The sequence below is a fragment of the Epinephelus lanceolatus genome, chromosome 1 (genome assembly GCF_041903045.1).
Source record: "Epinephelus lanceolatus isolate andai-2023 chromosome 1, ASM4190304v1, whole genome shotgun sequence".
In the NCBI taxonomy this organism is placed as follows: domain Eukaryota; kingdom Metazoa; phylum Chordata; class Actinopteri; order Perciformes; family Serranidae; genus Epinephelus; species Epinephelus lanceolatus.
Window position 1 is genome coordinate 12,515,211 of NC_135734.1, and position 22,602 is coordinate 12,537,812.

At 40.9% G+C, this 22,602-nt stretch overlaps 1 protein-coding gene across 2 annotated transcripts; it reads left to right on the forward strand.

The window, feature by feature from the left end:
• The first annotated feature begins 507 nt into the window (after positions 1-507).
• bin2b (bridging integrator 2b) lies at positions 508-14,527 on the forward strand. 2 transcript variants are annotated; one of them, XM_033625874.2, is made up of 12 exons: positions 508-736; positions 4,075-4,155; positions 5,328-5,382; positions 5,838-5,932; positions 8,078-8,173; positions 8,364-8,471; positions 8,586-8,671; positions 10,062-10,137; positions 10,323-10,405; positions 10,583-11,309; positions 12,604-12,696; positions 14,000-14,527. In XM_033625874.2, the coding sequence occupies exons 1-12, from the start codon at positions 644-646 to the stop codon at positions 14,111-14,113; spliced, it is 1,707 nt and encodes a 568-aa protein (XP_033481765.2). In that variant the 5' UTR covers positions 508-643; the 3' UTR covers positions 14,114-14,527. The 2 variants fall into 2 exon arrangements, with proteins under 2 accessions (XP_033481765.2, XP_033481766.2); XM_033625875.2 differs by having other exon boundaries at positions 509-736; positions 14,003-14,527.
• The last annotated feature ends 8,075 nt before the right edge of the window (positions 14,528-22,602 follow it).

The window sequence follows — 22,602 nt, forward strand, 5'->3', positions numbered from 1 at the left end:
GCCAGGAAATAACATACTGGAATTATTAGTTTAGGTGGTGTTGCCCTTTAAATTCATGAAAAAGAAATGGAGTGTTTGTGCGATCTAAGGCAGAGATTTCAAAACCATGTTGTTTGTACATTAATATTTGGAAAAAAAAAAAAAAAGAAGAAGAAGAAGCAACTCAGCACTACCTGTAATCCGCGGCTACCCTGCTGACGTCACACTGCTGAATCAGGTACGCATCATCAGCCAGACGCAATCTGCTCACATCGTTTTCAGGTGAGTGTTGGATGACTTCCACCTTTGATAGCAGATGGGAGTGGAGCGAGGTTTTGCAACAGTGAACACGATGTTTATTCTGCGGATCAGGACACGCACAGACTCATGTCAATAATTCCTCGGACAAGTTGAAACTAGAGAAGACTGATGATGATGATGATGATGATGTAAAGAACTTGGCGTCCAGCTGGCTTTAACACCGCCTGTGTGTGAGTGTGTGTATGTGTGTAATCCTTGTGTCTTGACACTTCACATTGTTGCTCCACCTCCATCGCCTTGAATTGAAGTCGCACTTGAGCAGCGGTGAGGCAGTTTCTCAAGAGGAAGCAGACAAGCGGGAGGCGGATTGCTTTCAGTGAGGAGACGCACAGAAAAGTTGACGATGGCAGAGAACAAGATGGGCCCGAACCTCCAGGCTGGAGCTGGATTCCTCGCCAAACGGGTCCAGAAGTCTTTGAATCGAGCTCAAGAGAAGGTAAGTCAGGGAAAACAACTTAGTAAAGTTTCTTTGGGTCCGTTTAACTTCAGAACTGTACGCTAGAGGCACTGACGTTAGTTTGGTGAGCTGTGAGACAGACTTGATCAAGCTTGTTCTGTCATCCAGGTTTACGCTGTGGTTATATAAACTAATTAAATGCCCTACTGTGAACAGATTTTCCTTCAGAGTAGCTCAAATAACGTTTTTAAACAGAATATGAGGCATGTCTGAAGGGGATTTAGCTTCTAGCATAGGATTTACAAGAAGGCTTCCAAACTGGGACAAGCAGCTCCTTCAGAGGATTAGTCCAGTATAGCTATAGTTTAGAGGCCCACATAGAAGAAATTGGCAAATGAGAAAATGACAATAGCTGTAGCCTGTTGCTTAAGAATTGTGTTGCTCTGTGGCTACTGTTACTTTCCCTATCTATGGTCCCGTTATCAAGCTCTGTACCAAGTTGTAACTCATAATAAAATGCTCCCAGGTGTGAGGATACAATCGTGTAAAGCCTCATCATAACAAATTGTAACAACCTGTGATACTGACCAGAAGAGAAAAGGAAACGCTGTTTGTGCAGGCAATTCAATGCACAAGGCTGTAAAACATGTGCCATAAGCCGTGTCTACTGTGTGTTTGAAACTGTCTACATTTGAATAATCACCTTGGCTATTAGTCTGGTGCATTAATAAAACAGTAGCTTGGACTTCCCCTGGTCTAAGCATCATAGTGTTTTTCAGGGCTGTACAGCTGTGTGTGGACACACAAGCTGCCACTTCCTGACTGTGCACTTCCTCTAGCTTGCTGAGCCTTTCTCGCACTTTTGTTTGTGGTTGACTTGTTTGATTTCGCTGCTGCTCCACCTCAGAAGAGCAGCTACAGTTTGCATGTACTCTGAGCTGCGAGACCGGAGCCTATTTTAGGGAGTTGGAGTTTTCATCTGGAAAATGAGAGTATAGACATGAAAATGAGAGCCTTTGTTGCAGATTTAAAGTTAAAGGTCATGTGATGTGGCGTTCAGGCTCTCAACCAGCTGCATGCAGTGGACTGTGAAGGACAATGTAATACTTGGCCATGTGTGTCTAGTTTGTTGGAGGCATAGGAGTATGTGTTACTGTGTGTGCAGCACTAATCCGTTATGATTATTACTGCTACACTGTTAAATCAGCTTGGCCTGTGTATTCCAATGTCCTGACAGTGGTGACACTGTTTTTAAGTCACCTGAAATCTACTTTGACATTTCTGTAGTGCACCTTCTTATTGGCCAATATGTACACCAATACCAATATATCTGCAATGAGCTGATTTGGGCCAGTATATCGGCCTGGCTATTTAAAGAGTAGACCACCAATTTAGCATTGCACTCCCGAGGACAATGTCAGACTCATGATGGACAGTAAAAAAAATATCAAAATTCATACAGCAGAACCAGAGATATTGTCTTTTTTAGTTCATATGTTCTTCCACCTTGTCAAAAACTGTTGTCTACTGTCTAACTTACCCACAGTGCAATTGGACTGCAGACATATTGGTCAAGACATGTATATGTGCTGCAGAAATGAGCCCTAAAATGTGAAATTGCGAAATTTTTCATTTCCAGTTCCCTCATCTCGAAGCCAGGGGATTTTTTAAATTGTTTCTTTAGTTAGATGCCTGGAATAACAGTTTTAATGTTTTGCTCTACAAGTTTTAAAAAGGTCAGTAAATACTTGTGTATTTGTAAATTTTGAAGCTTTTCTGTGTCTTTTCAAAGGCGCTTGCTAACAAGTGGCTAAATGAGACTAAAGAATATCATCATGCCAAAAAATGTTTTTAAAGTCTTGTTGTGGTGGCAGCATTGAGATCATGCGACTGAAGTGTAGTTTGTGTACAGCAGGGGTGTCCAAACTTTTTTGAATGGGGGCCAGATAAAACAACGTGAAAACACCTGGGGGCTGACTGATTCTCGCATCAAAAGTTTTTTTGTTTTTTTTTTTTAATGTGAGATAAATGCAACCATTTTTATCTTTTAATAAACTATTACTACTTGATGCCTGTCTACAACGTAATGTATGATAGTCCTGTCATTGTGAGGTGAAGGGTAAAAATGCGAAGTGATCTTGCTCGATTAACCATTATTGTGTAAAGGACCACATATGGTGTATTTTGAAAGTCAAGCCAAGGGCTGATTAAAATTGGTCTGTGGGCCACAATTGGCCCCCGGGCCAGACTTTGGACATGCCTGGTGTACAGCCTAACATTAGCTTTTTACATCTTGTGATTGCATTTACCCTTCAAAAATCACAAAATTGGTGTTCATTTGTGAAGATTGTCATGCTGAACAATACATATAAGTATCATAAGCTTTTGTTTGCCACAGTTCATTTTCTGAAATCATTCAAAATCCAATGAAAAAATTCTATTATAGCTGCAGCCACATTACGTTTGGTACGTACACAACACGCCCCTTCAAACTTCGTCTCCCACCTGTACAAGACAAACCCACCAATGCTATGGTTATTTGTACAGGTACATCATGCTAAATATGTGGCTAAACGCAGGAATAATCCACTTAACTCATTATGTGAAGACGTGATTCACCCTATGCATAATGAGATGTAACCCTCACCCCAACTCCTAACGTTAACCATTGGAGTGCTACGTTTTAACCAAAACCTAACCTTAATTGCCTCTCTTTTAACCTTGCTACACTTCATAGCTAGTGAAATGCTAACTTAGCATTTTCTTCGGGGCTTCCAATTCTGTACCAAGGTTCTAAGGGCGCTGACTGTGGACTGGCGTGTAAGCATGGTGGACAAGTCATGTAGCTGTTGGGTGGCTCACATAGCTGTTCCAACTGCAGCAATATTTACTCGGTTTGGTCAGAAATTCGGATGTGTTATGCTAGTTGGGGCTAATGTAGCCTCCTCTAGCTTGCTGTAGAGATCAGGAATGTCTACTAAGGTCTTTAAGATCATTTCTGACTCCTCACCCCCAGATTATTTCACTTCAGCCCGTCTTCAGCCCCAACCAATGCAGACTCAAGTAACATCACTTGAGGCAGTTGACCAGATTGTGTGAATCTACCTCTGGAGCCACAAAAGGTTTTATACACAGTGTACACAGAGTGGCTGCGTACCTTTTTAAAAGTCTTAAAAAAGTCTTACATTTAATTTTAAAAAGTGTTTAGCCCCCTTGAATACAACTTTTTCCATAGAAGCAGTAGAACTTCCCAACACCTGGAAAACAGATATTTATGAGTAAAATTGGAGTTCCCCTTCTATCAGTCTAGCTCTATTACTTACTAATTTTACCTTTCTGATGTTGAAACTTACTCTGAATCTGCCATCCTCCCTCAGGTCCTGCAAAAACTGGGCAAAACCATGGAGACCAAGGACGAACAGTTTGAACTATGTTTCCAGAGCCTCAACAAACAACAGGTACACCAACATGTAACCTTTTTAACACGAGAAGCTCTCTCTGCCAGGTAGTCCTTAGCTACTCATCGCAAGATGCAAATAAAGGTCACAGAAAGTGCTTTGCTTCAGTGAGTTTTTAAGGTGGCTTCTTTTATCCTTCTTACCTAACATCTCTAGTTAAATGGAGCACTGGTGAAACTAAAAAAAAAAAAAGGGACTGCTCTGTTTTGGGTGTTGTGGGTTGGCATCTCATCGCAACAAGTTCACACAATCAGCTCAGCCTTGACAACAGGAAATAAGGCTTATCTATTCTGCATAAATTCAGCTTGTTCTGTCTCTTAGATATCTGTACACAAGCATTACCCTGGATACTAAAAGAAATGAGAATGCTCAGATTCAAGAAACGATCCATTTTAAGGTTTACCCACCTCCTCGTGGATTAATAAGTTGGCCCAGTTTTGGTCTTTAAAAGGATTGAAAAGTGAGACTGTAACAGTGGAAAGAGGAAATAGCACAACCCTCTTTTTACAAATGAAAGGTTCAATTTAAAAGCAATAAAATTCCTCCTCATACAGTACAATACACTCTGAGGTTGTGTTGCTACAGCCTTACTTTTAGCTTATGTGCTAATGTTTGCAAACTGTATTGCTATATAATGAAAACTACTAAATTAGTACACTTACTGCATGTCTCATTTCTAACTGTGCTGCTGTAACGCTGTGTTTTAGTGTTCATCATTATCCACTTGTGGCCACAATTGCTGCTGTTAGGCAAAAGTCACACAGGTTCACTTTTAAGTTGCTCAAAGCTCATTCAGGGTTTATTGCAACAACTGCAGTACATATTGGAGGGAAACTGATGAGAAGCAACAGGAAGGAAGTCTACACGCTGACGAGACACACTGCTTTCACTTCACCAGTACCATCACCACATCAAATGTTGTGACTGTTGTTTATTTTAAAACACAATGTTTTGGTCTGACTATCAAGTGTTGTGGATTACATGCAGCTTGATGCAGAAAAAGTTATGCAAGAGGAAAAGCAGGCCGCAGTCCAACAGAAGCACACTGATTTCAACATTCGAGGCTGCTGAGGAAATGATAAAGCATAAATGGCACCGGTCACCCCCAGCGATAATGTCGCTGGGTGTCACTCGATTTGACTTCACATTTTCTGCTCTGTATTTCCACACAGATCGATGGAACCAGGTTGTTTAAAGATGTCAAAGCCTACCACACAGCTGTGAAAGGTACGTTATGAAAGCACACACAGCACATACAGACCCACAGCACAGTGTGAACAGAACACTGCTCTTTGCCGAGGACAGTTGGTGAATAATAGGGAAGTGGATGTCTTCTATTCTTGGACCCTGTGTCGACTTTTGCAATTCTGTCTGCGTTGCCATGTTGAACAAGAACAAATAAAATCCTGCAGTAAAAATTGCAGACGCAGCACTGCATATGTGATTCATATGCAAGAAACTGCTGTGTTGTTGTAGTGTTGTCAGCTATCGCTGCTGCATTGTGAGCTCCACTCAGGAAACCAGTGTTGTTCTGACCTTCTTGGAGTGGGTGTAGCAACAGTACCACAAACCCTAAAAACAATACTGCCACAATGAGCTGTGCTGCTGATGCTAGATGATAAGTTGATCCTTATAGAGTTATAAATACTTTTTTTGTTGCATTTTCCTGATTCTTTCCACAGCTGTGCATGAGACATCTAAGAGGCTGTCCCAGACGTTGCGAGACATCTACGAACCAGACTGGAACGGAGTGGGGGACCTCGCTGTCATTACAGAGGTATGTTCATAACGTGGTTTAGTGGATGTTTGCTTGAACAGTAATCTGAGAGCCACAAAGGTCCTCAAAGCCAGGTCATTTGATAAATCAAATTTTATTTCAGCAGGTTGGGCTTATTTCCAACAAATTTGGTTTTACCAAGCAGGTGCAAAGCTACAGGTAACTTTTATAAAAAATAACTTGTTGTCATTACTCTAAAACTGTGACTATATCCTGACAGTAGTACATGAGACAGTCTAAAAAACTCAGGTTCCTCTGGCTCCTCCTAGTGCTCCTAATGGCATTTGCAAGAACCCATCATGCCTGAATAAAAACAAGTCAGAGCCAGGAGGAGTCTCTTATGCAGCTGTCAATCACTGTTCGTGCACACACTGCACTGCCAGTAACAGTGCGCAAACTAAGATAAAGAAAGCAAACATAAGAAGACCATCAACAAAAAGCTACCTAAAATGAAAGAGTTAAACTGAGCCAGAGATAAAACAAAAGTAAATATCAGAGTGGCTTTACTGACGTGGATTTGAAACTAATGCCAGCTCAGTTTCTGTTTAACTCTTTTTAGTTCACTTTTCGTCATATGTCTTCTTCTGTTTACTTGTCTTTGCTATGTACGCTGTTGTCGTCAAAGGTGGAATGGCCAGATTGCTTTGCATGTGGTTGTTTCATAGCCATTGTGTTTGCAGTGGTCCTCCTGAAGCTGCACATTAAAGATATTGAGCTTGACAGAGTGAGAGCATGCACACAGGAGGGGGCTGTGCAGTGTGTGTGCAAGCACTGATTGACATTGCGTTCAAGACTCCATCTGGCTCTGATTGGCTGCTTTTTTTCAGGCACAGTGAATTATTCTAGAATGCCATTAGGAGCACTAGGAGGAGTCAGAGGAACATGATTTTTCCCCACATTAACTGTCTCGCGTACAACTGTCAGGATATAGTGACAGTTTCAGTAAATACGACCAAGTTATTTTTTTTAAAAATGTTCCAACTGTAGCTTTATAGAAGCTTGATCTAAGCTACCATGGAAATATAAGTATCCAGACTAACTTGGTCCCCATTTTGCAAGCAGGCATATGTATTGTACAAGTCTCAAGCAGCGTTAATCTGTTTCGTTTGTTGTTGTTTTGTATTTCAAAGCTACTTTGGGGGCAGAACTCAACAACAAGCTGAACATCACACATGTTTGACATATTATGGCTTCATACATTTGATGGCTGACATGTTAGCAAATATATTTATGTACAGATCCAGTAGCAACATGAGTGTTCATTCGGGATCATGTTTCTGGCCACCTGGCAAATATAAGTCCAATATTCTCTCTCCTTTTAGCTCTGTTTTGGTCTCGACAGACACCTGAGGGTAGTTTTTAGTTTTTTAGCTGCAAAGTGCTACACATATGTTCACCAGCTAACTATTAAAATAAACACACAAGATGGAGACATTCTCAGGGGAACGTTGCAACAGTTTAAAGGTGACGAGCATAAATCCTGATGTCCAAAATGAAATGCTACAGTGGAGTCACATATTTTAAGTTTGAAAACTTTGTCAGAAATTCAGTTTTTTAATATCAGTACTTTTAAACCCAGCTTTTCCCATCTCCAATTGATAATACTTCTATCCTAGGCAGAGCAGACGTTCACAAAGCCAGACAGAAGACACACCAAAAGCCACAGACTCTGAGCAACTACCCACATAAGCTCTTGAGTCTTATCTAAGTCACAAACATGAGCACATGTCTGGTTCTTCGTGTAAGCTTGTTGAACAAGTAACCAAATAAACATTTACTGGGAAAAAAATGTACTGCTAACGTCAGTGTGCATGCTAGATAGCTAATTAGCTGCTCAGCTGCAACATATCAATAACATTTGTCCATAAACCTTTTTTCTTCCTTTTTTTAAATAATAAAAGGAAAACAGAATTTCTTTCATTAGATTAGTGTTGATAAATGTAGCATTGAAGGTCTTGATATAAGCTTTTCCCTTCATTGGTCAGTTGCTGCATTTTGTTAGTTTAAGTGAGTCAAGGTTTTTTATATTGTGCAACATAATTAAATCCATATTTGCTGAAGTTATGTTTGTGGCTTGCTTAAAGTTATCTGGTATTTAGAGACATGTGTTACAGTTGCAGTAATGTGATAACAACTGTCTCTTAGAGTGAAGACTTGCTGTGGAACGACTTTGAAGAGAAACTATGTGACCAGATTGTCCGCACCATGGAGAACTACACAAGCCAGTTCCCTGAGGTCAAGGTAACCTGATGCTTTTTAAGTTGAATCAGTTCCTGCCAAAACTGCATGCAAACACTAGAATGGCTTCTGCACCTCTTAGATACCACCAGTCTGATTTCGATGACACACATAGAGATAATCCACCCTCTCACTGGTGGATGACATATTCACTGAAATATCTCTTAACTCGAAACACTTGTCTGTGTTTCAGGAGCGAGTAGCTAAACGTGGTCGCAAGCTGGTGGACTACGATTCAGCACGTCACCACCTGGAAGCGCTACAGAATGCAAAGAAAAAGGATGAAGCCAAAATAGCAAAGGTAGCATTAGTACTACAGTGCACATACCACAGAAATGCAGAGTGTTGTCTGATAAGAGTTTACTGTCAGTATTTATTTATTTTTTTTTATCAAATTCCTAATCCTCTTTATCAGGCAGAGGAAGAGTTCAACAAAGCCCAGAATGTCTTTGAAGAAATAAATAATGAGCTGAGGGAGGAGCTGCCTGTTCTCTATCAGAGGTACGGTACAAATCAACACAGTCCAAGGTAACACTGAGTGGAATCTCATAGTGGAGTTTTGGATCATGATAAGATAAGTAAAGTTAGAATATCTGTGTAGAATAAATAAACTAGTTAAACGATGTCATGACAGTGTCTTGTTTGGTATTCCAGACTAACAACAGCAACCCAGGCAAATCAGAACATACAGTGTGTGTGCAGATGTGCCAATAAGCTATTTAAGATGTTTTATTATAAAAGAATCCCAATAGAGATATTCAGAAATGTGTCCAGGTTTCACCTTTTCAAAACCTTTCTGGGAAGGTGCTCAGATATTGAATGAGAATACATTAGAAAGCACAAAACACTTCTGTGCAGAAAAGTAGGATTTCACTCCATTTCTGTTTTTATTTTATTGTTTTTTGGGGGGGATTATACCTGTATAAGATAGCAAACAGTGGAGAGCTGACAGGAAATGAGACAGAGAGCAAGGGAAAGATGGGAATGATGTGCAACCAAGGCCAGACATAAACTGGAGACATTGTGGTTCATGTTTTGCACCCTAAAACTACAGTTGGTAAAAATAACTTTTGTCATATTTGCTGAAAATGTCACTACATCCACACAGTAGTACATGAGACATATAATCTGTGAGAAAAAATCATGTTCTTAGGCCTCCTCATAGTGCTTCTAATGGCATTCACACAAATCCACCTCACTAACAAAAACAACCAATCAGAGCCGAGGAGTCTCTAACGCAGCTGTCATTCATGTCAATCACTGCTCATGAACTGCTGCCATACTCCAAAAGTGGGCAGCACTAATCAAGTATGAATCAAGATTGTATTGCTGCATTGCCTATTTATCGCCTTAAATTTTTTAGAAACATATTGTAGTGTACTGTTTAGTTGTAAAATGAGAGTGTGCAACCCACCCTCCATGTTGGAGACATGCGAGTGAAAACCAAGCACCTGGCCGATGGATTCTAGCAAATGCCATTAGAAGCACTACAAGGAAAAAGGGGAAGAACACGATTTTTTGTTTGTTTACAGACTGTCTCAGATACTACTGTTCGGATGTTATGACAGTTTCAACAGATACGACAAAAAGTTGTGTGTGCACACTGTAGCTTTAATCCCGAGGCCACCCGCACCACTTGAAAGACATAAGTCTGACTGGAAAAACTAACTCAACCTTTGCATGATTGTTCTGAACAAGATGTGCAAAACCTCTCTTGACTGGAACGACAAACCAAAACTTTGGGCCAGATGTGTAAATGGCCTGTAAATGTTCTGATGGAATCAGTCCATGCAGACATTTTCCAGAATGTGCATACAACAACATAAACTGAACATGATTTATTGAAGGTCATATGAATGAACTGAAAGATAAACTGTCTTTGTCTCTGTAGCCGGATAGGTTGCTACGTGACCGTGTTCCAAAACATATCCAACCTGAGAGATGTCTTCTATAAGGAAATGAGCGTGGTAAGATATGACACACATCCTTTCATTTCCACAATCGCATACAAGTAATGTGCTCTACTTGATGTATGAAAAATCGGATTAAAAAAAGACCTCCAACTGCATCTTTAAGTGATATTTAACCATGATAGATATGGTATTTGTGTAGCAAGTTGGTTTGTGTGTTTATGTTGCACTTTGTGTTGCAGCTGAACCATGAGCTGTACAATGTGATGAAGAAACTGGAGACTCAACACTCGGGAAAAGCTTTCATCATCAAGGGTCTGAACAGGTAAGGCACTGTGTTGCAAGTGTTCCCAACAACAATGTCTTGTCTAGGAGGTAAATAGCACGCATACATAATGCTGCCTGTCCACCATTTCTGTTCAGTATGCTGGAGTACGAATTATTCTATTTAGGTAGATTTTTAAATGTTCAAAAACAACTAAGGTACTTTTTCTTCAAATAGCACAACAAGCAAGTCAAAGAAGAGAAAGTCTCTGGTTATCTCCAATCCCATCCCTTGCAATACAGCTTTCCCAGCTGACCACGTCTCCATCCATGCATCCACTGAAAATGGAAAAGACGCTGCACCCTCTTCCCCTGTCCAACGACCTCAAAGCATCTCTGAAGAACCTGTCCCACCAGAAGAAAGTTCTGTTTCATCCAAAGATGTCAACTCGTCAGACTCCGATCTCAGCTCCAGCGGTGCCAACACACCTAAGAGACAGTCAGTGTGCGACAATGAGAACAGTGACAGGAGCACAGGGAGTCAGAGTCCAGTAGAGGCAGAGGCAGTGGCAGTGGCAGAGGCAGAGGCAGAGGCAGAGGCAGTGGCGGAGGCAGAGGCAGTGGCGGAGGCAGAAGCTGAACTTGCTACAAGCCAGTCGGATGACTCTGGGGTGGTAGTACCAATGTCGGAGGCCACAAGTCAGGAGGCGTCCAATCCCTCTGATTCTGCAGATAGTGCCCCACAGAGTCCAGAGCAGGAGACTGTGAGCAATCCACCAGCAGAGGAGGCCAAGCCCAAACCTCCACCAGTCCCGGCCCCTCGCATCTCCTTCCGCTCCACGGAAAAACCCCGTATCTTACCTGCTGAGGAGCAGGAGGAGACAGAGGAAGCATCAGTCCACCAGGAGACAGCTGACTCAGGAGATGACTCCAGCTCAGACAATCCACCAGGCTTCCTATACAAGGTACACAACTTGAATTTAAGGAAGACTTTAACATTTGGATGAAACTGTTAATTTGCTTTCTTGCATTGGACATAGCCACACTTGGCTTGTTTCCCCCTGCCTCCAGTTCCTATACTGAGCTAGGTGCTCTAACTCCAGTTCCGAACTTCACCAACATGAGATTAATGTTGACTTTCTTATCTCAGTCTTTAAAGATTCTGTATACAACAATCGGAGCATTAATATAGCATCAAACTGCTCTTTGCTATAAGGACATAATGGAGTAATAGCGTCCGGAGCAGAGAATTAAGTCACGCTCCTCAGGGTGTGTTGTAATCTGAGCTTCTTTGTGGTTTGTTGTGGTAGACGGTCCGGCCACATGTGCATGTCAGTGCAATGGGAGTCCTGTGTGTGTATCCCACTAGCTCGCTAATAGCTACCGCTGGGGTGTAGCGCCCACCCTCTGGTTCCCGGTGGTTAACACCATCAGCTCTGTCAGCACTGTTGCCATTGTTGGCACTGTTCACATTGTTAGCACCATTAGCTGCTAGCTGCTGGCACGGCCACCTCCATGTTGAGAGCTGTGTGCAGACAGTCCCCACTGAGACTCTGAATCATAGATTACTCTGAATGTTGCATACCACTCCTTTGACGAAAGGAAACAAACATATTTTCCTAAACTGTTTTACCTGTTCTTTCAAAGTGAGACTATGTAACTATGTAAATTGGGTGAATCGTGACCACGCGTGACAATTACAGTATAATGCTAAATGTTAAAATGTTGTGTAACAGTAACACAAGTAGCCCAGAGAACAGTCGTACGTACCAGTGTTATAAAAGGAGTATTAGTTGTATTTTGAAGTGTTAGTCTACCTGCCCAGAGATGGCAGATGGAAACTATTCAGTGGCTTAATCTAGTAAAAATCATACTTTGTAAAAATGAAATCAGTTTTTTTTTTCTACATGACTATTATGATGAGCTTCTAAAATATCTGCCTAAGAGATTTCAGTTTCCACTTCAATACAGAGAAGGTGAATAACATTTCCTTTGAAATCTGAAAACTAAAAAAGCAGTTCCTATGAAAACTCATTCCAGTGTGTTCTCTGTGTAATTGTATATGTTCAGATGATCAGAGACACTGTGTCTGGATCGACTAGTTGTTGTTGAAAACTTTAAATGTAAATTTTCAAATCTGTGAACATTTACCTCCACTGTATTGGGTTGGAACAAATCTCAGATATCTTTAAACCTGGAAACTGTTTTAATAATTTAGGTGAATTGCCCTTTTAAAGTTGACTAACTGTTTTACACCAGGGGGTGGCATTAGAGAGCCACGAAGCCTCTGAAGATGGCCTGCTCCAGTTTGAAGAGGGAGACATCATCCTGGTGCTTGCTGACACTCAAGAGGTTTGTGTGCATTCTTGCAAAGCATAGCTCACTCTTTGTGGCACCTCAGACATAGAGGATTACACATTTCCTGTTAAGACTGCTCATTTTTGTGGACATTGGACTGTGTTCTGAGCCTGGATATGTTGTTTAGACCAGTGTATTGTGGGAAGTTGTTCTTTCTGTTTAAGCCATGTATGCATCCTGCTGGTGATGTAATTTTCATCATGTCTGGGGTCTTTGTTGAGTGATTAATGTAATCTTTCCCTGTGGGTAACTTTCAGTGGTAATGTCACATTTAGGCATTTCCACTGCTGATAAAATACAGTCTGACAGAAGGAAATGTTTCAAACGTCTGAAATAAAATATCTACTTAACAAGGGGCCACACTCACAAAACATCCTGAGGCTTAGGAGAAACTCTTAAAAATAATAAGCTGCGTTTTAGATCCAGTTACTAAGGATCCAATCTGCTCACCAACAAATCAAACAGTCTTGTTGATACTGGCAAAATGCTGTTGGCAGTGATGATGAACTGTCTGTGAGAATTAGTATCAAACCAAAAATGAACATTTCACATTCATTATTTATAATAATATATTTTTATTATTTGTTAAGTGTTGACTAAATAGTTACCAAATGAAATGTAGAAATATATAGCTGTTTTTTTATGGCCATCGACAGATTATGCATGCATATGCTAATTGTAAGATATGAAAAATTAGAGTCACCACCCAAGACTATGCTACCATGAATACACATTTAATTGAATTACCACCTTGGTGACATTTCATGCTTCACGCTCTTTATCCGACCTGATGAAGAGAATGTCACCTTGGTGGTTATTTTACTAAATATATGTTCATGGGAATATAGTCTAGTGTGCAAACTCTTTTGTTAGATTTAATTCTCTTTTTTAATAATTTAATGTCAGAACTTTTAATCTGACCTAATGTAGTTCCTTTGCACACCCCTTATTTTATTTCACATTCACCGACACAGACCAATCCCATGTTAACCCACTTCAACAGGGTCAGCTATGTCACCTTCTCTTAGCTTAGGAGTTCTCTTAGTCTCTAAGTGTCTCTCCACAGCTTTGTCAATTGCTCTTAAGAGGAAACTCTTTAGGAGGAGACATTTGAGATGCCTAATGGTAAGAAAAGACAGGTAGTGAACACAACCCCAGATTTTATTGTTGGTCCCTTAGAGTGCAAGAAATCACACCAAAAGTAAATCCTAACACTCATTCACAAAGTATCTGATCTGAGTGTGGATTGTTCACTTAAAATCTTGTGCTACATGTGTTTAATGTGTGTGTCTCGCAGCAGGAAGGCCTGGTGAAGGGGATCAGGGAGGAGAGTTGGAACCAGCACAGGGATCTACAAAATCACTGTGGGATCTTCCCGGAAAAACTCCTCCGGCCTGTTGAAGCAGAGTGAGGCAATAGTCAGTCCTCAGTCTGTAATACGTTATTCTTCCATCGAGCAGTTGGTGACTCACACACTCACACACACACACACACACACACACACACACACACACACACAAACATTCACACACACCCACACACAGAGGGAGTGAACCCATATGTTGTGGGTGCAGAAGCTGTACAAACAGATGAGCACAAGTCCCACGTGGGGCTTCACATGCAATGATGTTGCAACCTGTGGAACAAAAGCAACTGAGCTTTAGAACATTTTGTGAAAGAGTGTTTGGATCGTTAAATGTTACAGTATTTTCTTCTTTTTGCATTTTCAAAGTCTTTCCGTGAAACACTGTGAAACGAAAAAAGTTTTTATATTGATGCTGTGATCTTGTAAAATTCCCTAATAAAGTTTCTAAGTAAAAGAGAATAGGAGGTTGTTCTGGTATGAAGTTCTGCATATTTGAATACAATAAGGTTTCATTTTGGGCCATTTATTTAGCTGATGTGGGAGTTTCCAGTCTAAGGGAAGCGGATATACAGTAAATGGGATTTGCATTTTGTAAATAAAGGAAATTGTTGCTGCAAGACTGGAGATAAACAGCCTGAGTTTGAGAGAGGACTACAATGATTCACCACAATGGAATGTGAAAATATTGTCAAGACCTGCAAACTGAGACACACTGACTGATTGACTGTGAGGAGTTTATGGAAGAAAGATCTGTCTTGTATAAAAACATACCGAGCTTGGCAGGTCTACTGTGTGGGAGGAAGAACCTGAAGTGTGTTGGAGTGTCTACGTATCACCGGACTAAGCACAGACAAAGCCAGCCGGATGATGAGGTAACACCAAAAGAAGGAGTTAAAGGAGTGGCTACAACATTCAGAGCATTCATATAGCAGCAAACCACTATTTGCTATGTAAAGATATTATTGAGTGATGACATCCTGAGCAGAGAATCAATCAACCTTTATGTGTTGTTCTTGCAGCCAGTCCAGCTGCACATGCATTTTAGTGCATATGAGTCCCTGTGTGTGTGTCCCACTGGCTAGCTACTTGCTGCTGCTCTGCATTTTGCTCATACAGTGGGTGATGCTACGGCGGTGTCACATATGTGTAGCACCCACCCTCCAGTTTCCCCCAGGTAAACACTATAAGCTCTGTCAGCACTGTTGCCATTGTTAGCTGTTTGCAGAATTTGCACCATTAGCTGCTAGCTGCTGGCTGTTTCACATGTTTTTAGAGTGATTGTGATTAGCTGGTTGGATTTATGCTTTTTTTTGGTGTGATTACAGTTAGGTCATACCACTGGGACTGTTAACATGCCCCCAAACCCAGCAACGTCATTTAGAGCATTGGCTCCCAACTGGTTGGTTGCGGTCCAAAAGTGGGTCATGGGTCCATTCTGAATGAGCCGCAAGGGACTCGCAAACATGTGAACTTTGTAAAAAACAAAAAAAAACAAAAACACTTTTTTTTAAGTATGGTGAATTTCCGAAAGAGCTTTTATTTTGAGGTGCCATTTCCTGCTGTAGAGAGAATGACTAACAGACAGCTACTTGACAGAGACAGCAAACTTGCTTGACGACATGGCCAAACGCAGGTACGATGCTGAACGTATTGAGCTGTACAGACCTTTAGCTAATGACTAAGGAGAAATCTGGAGCTCATGACTGGACCAGTTGGGAACCACTGCAATTTCCCATATATACCAAAGAACTGATATATGGCAGTATCACACATTTAGTAAAAAAACAAGAGTTGACTACCATTCCTGTGGGTGTTAAAAATTAGCAGTTCATTGCTGTGCTGGTAACTAATCATTTTTCTGAAAGACAAAGCATTTAAAGCCGTCCTAGCAGCTCTGAAGCAGTAAAGGCAAAGCGGGTCTTTGTGCTATAAACTAGTGCCAGCATTCTAATATGCTCACAGTGACAAAGTGAACATGCTGCTGTGAAGCTGCCCTAACATGTGCCATCTTCACTGTCCTATTTTAGCAGGTTAGAATGCTTTTTGTTTGCAGAGTACAGCTAAAGGTGTTGGGAATGTCATTAGTTTAGCAAGTATTTAGCTGTAAACCAAAGTACTAATTACAATTTTAGCCTGGTGACATTTCACTTGAGTAAAATCGAGGGGATCGTCAAAGTCATTAGGATTCATCCTCTAGGAACCATGAATATCTGCACCAAATTTCATGGCATCCAATCATTGTTGAGATTTTTCAGTCTGGATCAAATTGCTAGACAGACAGATAAACCAACATTGCCATTTTTAGAGTCATGTGGCTTGGTCATTGGAGATATTAAAGCATTCTTCCCTGGACCATTCAATAAAGGGATTAGACTGACACTTTGCAGACATCACACAGTTGTATCCACTGTGAAAGAAGCATTGAGAAGAGTTATTCCCATTTTGTGGCAGACTGGGAGTTGTTGACATCTATGAGTATTGAATAAACAACTGTTGGTTGATTAAACAGACCTTTTCAGGACAGTTGATATCAGCTTTTGATCATATCCCATGACCTTCATCAGCAGATGATCTTTGCAGTTGTCAAGGAATTGTTTGTTGAGGATTTGGCATCTTTTACGACTATATACACTATGTTGAGCGTCAAAGTTAATCTGTCTAGAAAAACATCTCCATGAGAACAGGTGAACTTCATCTCTTGATGAAGAATTTAATCAAAATTATTGGGCCTAAATGAACCTTGAGGTGATATTCCTGCTACTACAAACTGCCATTTCTAAGGTTAAGAATGAACTCCAAACCTCAAATTTTCAACATAGATTAAAACATTCTTATTCACTGATGGATAGAACTGCAACGAAAACGTTGAGGAAGCAAGGTGCAGGTAATATTGTACCAATGGTCTTGTCCTTCATGATCTCAAGTGATCAATGAGACGCCCCACTGGGGAAACAGTTCTTGAAAAGGTTCGTTTCAGGTTGGTCAGTAACTAATGCAACTGGGGTTGATGGCTGAATAAAAGTTGGAGTGAAAGCTTTCCTTGGGGTCTGTTCTGTTCCAGATGAGAATGTACTGCTGCTGCATGACTCTGTCAAAGTCACTTTTATTGGCGTAAACCTCATTTCGCACCATTCCTGCTGTATGAAGTCACCACAGTGACACAGGGACTTAGTGTAATACTCGCCTGACTTGGATTAAAATCCCACTTCGCCCCTGATTCCTGGAAGAGGAGCATGAGATCAGTAAAAGTAGTAAGGGTTTTTTTGTGATTCTCTTATGAAAAAACATCTGGATATGAAGTGGTTTACAACTTACATGAACCCTGATTTACAGCTGCTGTTTTTGCCACTGAAGTGAAGAAAACATTTTCCTTATTTGGGACCTTTTTCTCAACACAATACTAAGATATTTACCACAATGAATAGCTCTTTTAACCTACAGGAAGCTTTGTCAGGTGAATGTTACTGGTTGATAACAGCAGTTAGGCTTTTACATTTCCTCAATGCCTCTTATCAAAAATGGAATAATGATGCATTTATGTTACATTTCCTAAGCATACTCCATCCTCAGTTTCCTGAACAAAAACATTTTACCCTTGGTTTTTATTCTTTCTGTCACAGTGAAAAGTGACCAAAGGATCAATAGAGAGAGAGAGATGTTGATACTTCTCAGTGAATTATTTTTCAAGCAAGCTGTGGGAACACACACTGAAAGATCAGGACGAGGGCAACCACACACAACTCTCCCCTTCTAATAAAAATCCAACAGTAACTGAGACTGTGTTATTTATAGAGCTGCACTGTTACTGAGAGGTTAATATAGAAAAGTGATATTCACAGTGGAAGACTCTGGGCTGTGCTCCAGTATAATTATAATGCATTGTTACTTGTCTTTTTCTCAATGAGGGGCCTTTATCTGGGCGAGAACATGTCAGAGGCCTGTTTCTTCTCCGCTGGCCTCGTGCTGCTCTGCTTGTTTGCAGTGTGAGTTTTCCTCATGGCTCCTCTGGGGATTGGGTGCGTAGGTTACACAGGGCTAACTTAGCTCAGGTCTATTAGGAAACAGCGTTGTGTTGACGTGGGAGATGATAGATCAACTTGGATAAGGTCCCCTGGAGAGCTATGGAGTTTCAACCGCTGCTCGGTCACATTCTTCGCCAGCAGAGCATTCACTGCTGTATGTATGTAAATGCAAAGGTTTCTAGTTCTACAGTTCAACTTCATGCTGCTTTGTATGTCTGAATATTTTTTAGCTGAATGCAAAGTCTACATCTACAGTCTCCATAGATCAAACACACTTTGATAGCAAAAAGATTGCAGAGACAGGGGCATGAATTATGTGAAAAACCATGAACTAATATATTACTCTCTGTGGAAAAGAAGAGGGGAAATCTTTAATCTTAATTTCTTCCTGTAATGATATACTTTTTCCTCTTCCCCAGCACTCAGGAAGAGTAGAGGTCAGGGGAAGGTCAGAGGTCATGCTTAACAACACAAGGAGGTGGCCTTGTGTAACAACACCTCAGCAGGGTGGATGCTTGCTGACACTAGCGTTTGATCACAGGTTCCGGAGTTTAATAACAATATTCCAGGACAGGAGGCCATGACAGGAGGCCAGGGGTCAGCTAATAAATAAACATTAATAATTTATATAAATGATTAGCTCAGACCTCTGCCAGGGGGACCCAGGGATCCTCTCCTGGCATTGTCTTTCAAAAAATAAACTCTCTTTTGCTGTTTTTAATGCAGTCAAGCACTGGATTTACGTTTAAAAAGTACAAAAAAGTTTTGGATACATTTATTGTCATTGTGAATTATAAAATGGTGAGCCGGTCACGAGCTGAGTGTCACTGCTCTAGCCTTCTGCCCATGGGAGAAGTTTCAGTAGGTTGCAATCTGCAGCCTCACCCCTATAGATGCCACTGAATCCTACACATTGGACATTTAATATAAAGATTAGTTGATGAACTTCAAACTTGCATTCATTGATTGTTTGTTTGTTTTTTACCACTTGGGGGCAGTGCAACAAGCTGTAAACCAGAGGTGCTCAAAGTTATGGTGACTAAGTGCCAACTTAGGGAGCCAGGGCATGATTGAGGGCTGCACAGGAAAATTGCACACATCTGTCTTCCACATTAAACTGTGGAGCTGTCCACCAAGATTGCTAACTTTAGCTAATCGCATTAAGAACGCAATTCCCACAACACTTGTGGGGTGTCACCAATTGCCATGCAACCAGTAGTTTTCCACAAGATGTTGTATTCAACCTGACAGACAATTGTTTTACACAAGCGGCAGCCACCGAGGCTGAAAAATGAATCAAATTTGGAAGTGCCAGAAACTGTAGTTCATGGATACTTGAGGCTGGCTCCAAAACAGAATGAATCCCACAGACCCCCATGTCAATATGCCCAACTTTACGGCAGAAAATAAACATGTTTCTGGTCTCAACAGTTCATTTCAACATTCATGACAACTCTACAGGGGGTGACTTTTTTCATATCTCACCTGTTCACATTTTATTATGGCTTAAAGTTACACATATTCAAGGTCGGGCTGCTTTGAATGACAGGCTGTCTGGGAGGCATCACCACAGTCTGCAGAAGTCAGATCCACCACTCACTCCTCCACAGCTCCATCCTCTCATCCAAATATGATTAGTTCTGGCTCTAAAAAAACCATGGTGATTACCAAAATGCCAAAGTTCCATGGCTGACCTCATGGTAGCTACGTCCATTATTTATACAGTCTAAGGTTTGACACAGTAGCCGCGTCGTGTATTAAATGCAAGCAATTGAAATTGAGAGTGTAAGCACTGAAATGGATCCTGAATGATTCAAATATAATGCCTGCACAAAATGTTTCTGAGGGCTGCCATTGGTCCAAAAGCCACACTTTGAGCAACTATGATGTAAACACAACACTGACTTATTGTGTTATCACCATAAAGTTGTTATGGCCAGCTGCTTGCTAACAGTTGACTATTTACAACAGACAACATCAGCACTGATATGGAGTTGTGTATGTGTCCACCAGTATGAACTCTTCTTTTATTGCAACTGCAGAGATGGTTGATAATTCCTTGAGTTAGTCCGTATGAGTGGCATCTTTCACATCAAGCTATGATTAATGTAAACTTATTAATTATTGCAGCTTCCCTGTTTAAATTTCCCTGTGGAGTTTTTGACCTCTTTTTCTGGGAAGAGGTCCCCATTTTGTTAATATTGTGCATTCACACAATACAAGTTCCTAACAGTGGTTTCACAGTATACCTCTGATTCACAAGTGGCAATAACGTGCCAAGATATGCAGCAAATAGTCAAAAATACATGAACGAAAAAGACTGCAAGCTAACAAACATGGATGTAAACTATGGGCTCTTGTAATTTCTCGATTCCTTTCCTCACCTCCTCTCCTTGCGTCTTACTCCCTCCCACCTGTGACGCCAGTGGAAAAGGCGCTGACACGATGAGAGAGGAGTCGAGGCAACAGGCATTTAACTAAATGAGACATCCTACTTCAGAGCTGTCATTTTAAAGTGATGTAAATTAAATACAACATGTGGCACAGCTGCATCATTGGCTGTGTGTCACACCTCTTTCATACATAATGGGTGCTGACAGGACTTCTGCAAAGGATACATCTGTGCATCCTCGCTAATAGTTCCTCCAGCAGGCCTCCCATTTCCTTTTTCCTCGCGATGCATTTTAGGAATCCAGACGTCCTTCAAAATGGTGTGCTGAGACATTTCTGAGTCACAGGCAGGAGGACAGAGGAAAGAGGAGACAAGGAGGCAAGACCTAGACAAATGAGAAAAGTCCCTTATGTTTGATTTAAAATACTTTTCAAGGAAATGTACTCAGCACATTTTTAGACCTCAAGGCTGCACACAATGCATTTTGGTGAGAAACACTGAATGTAGTTCTGTAATCTACTGACACTGATCCCTTACCTGCCATAGCAGCCATAATTACATAGAGTCATCTGAGCCTCTGGAGGCACACATTAGCAGCCATGTTGTTTTAATTGTGGTAATCCCATGGCTTCCTGTGAGTGTAGGTGGGCTCGTGCATGAATGTGTGTGGAGGGAAGAGTGCTCTTTCCTCCAACATCAGTGCTTGAGACAGCTTGCAGACACTCCTAGTAGGCGTGTGTTATGTCTCTTATCACCTTTACTCTGACATAATGCAGACAGTCCTGTGTGTGTGTGTGTGTGTGTGTGTGTGTGTGAGTGTGAGTGTGTGGGAGTTGGGAGGTAATTTTGGCTGTGAAAAGACATAAATAAAATCCCCCACATGGCTGGCGAGTTGGGCAGTGGAAAATACAACCCTTTAAACTTAACAAGCCTCCACATAGCAAAATAATTGCCGAAACATTGAAATAGGTGTTCCAGCATGTTTCTTTTCTCAGGCTTTTTCAATTAGCCTGCAGATGTAAACTAGCTCAGCAGGTCTTTGAGCTTTTGCAGTTTCAGCGTGCTCCATGTAGCTTGGAACATAATTTTTTTCCACAGTCTTGAGCCAAATCAGTAAAAGTCACCCATGTTCACTTTTTCCTCTATTCTGTCTTTGAAAATAAAGTAAAACAACTCAGTGCACACTGAGGTAAAGATGCATCAGACAGTAATCAGTTCATCTTAAATCTGATTGATCTGTCTTTAATGTAATAACTGCCTTTGGTTTGTGGGCCAGTGTTCACTGTGAAGTTAATTCATTGAGCCAACTCTGCACAAACGTAATGTTTAACTCCACTGTTTGACTCTCTGTGAGGTTGAGACAGAGACACAGGAGAGGTTGTCACAAGGTGTATCTGCTAAGTAAGTTTAAATGCACAGTTAGGGTTTGAAATCATGAGGAAACAGCTCTTGGTTAGTATATCATTACTGTAATTTAAAATATTTTAGGATGTTTAGACATGAGGCAGGACGAGATGTCTGAGAAGTTCAGTAAATGGTGAAACATAATTTTCAGAAGTGAGGCGACAAAAATATATATTGTTGTAGCTCGTGGCTACTTTCATTGATCTAAAGTTAGATAGGATAGGGTAAGGTAGGATAGGCTAGGCTAGGCTAGGCTAGGATAGGATAGGATAGGGTAGGGTAGTTTAGGGTAGGGTGGATTAGGATAGGATAGGATAGGATAGGATAGGGAAGGGTGGGGCGGGGAAGGTGATAAGATAAGATAAGATAAGATAAGATAAGATAAGATAAACTTTATTATCCCAAAGGAAATTTGTCTAAGACAAAAAGAAAGTGCTAGACAGAGCTGCATGACATTCAAAACATAATACATTACCACAGGAACAACCATGTGCAGTGAACAACATGGTATCACATGACATAGAACAAAAATTAAGCTGAAATATTGCACATAGCCCAAAATAAATTAACCAAACTACAAGACAATAATCCTATAAAAAGCCTATAAACACGTGACCATGACACCGTGAGTGGTGCAAACTTAAGCAACCAAGCCAAGCACTGAATTATCTTTATATGAACCAGCTCCTCAGCTCAGCAAGACATTACCACTATGG

What these genes read in the sequence shown, in the direction of transcription:
- bin2b (XM_033625874.2), top strand. Translation starts at nt 644, where the DNA reads ATGGCAGAGAACAAGATGGGCCCGAACCTCCAGGCTGGAGCTGGATTC. An exon ending in ACCTCGCTGTCATTACAGAG is followed by an intron (nt 5,933 to 8,077) that starts GTATGTTCATAA and finishes ACTGTCTCTTAG; the next exon opens with AGTGAAGACTTGCTGTGGAA. An exon ending in GCCAGTTCCCTGAGGTCAAG is followed by an intron (nt 8,174 to 8,363) that starts GTAACCTGATGC and finishes TCTGTGTTTCAG; the next exon opens with GAGCGAGTAGCTAAACGTGG.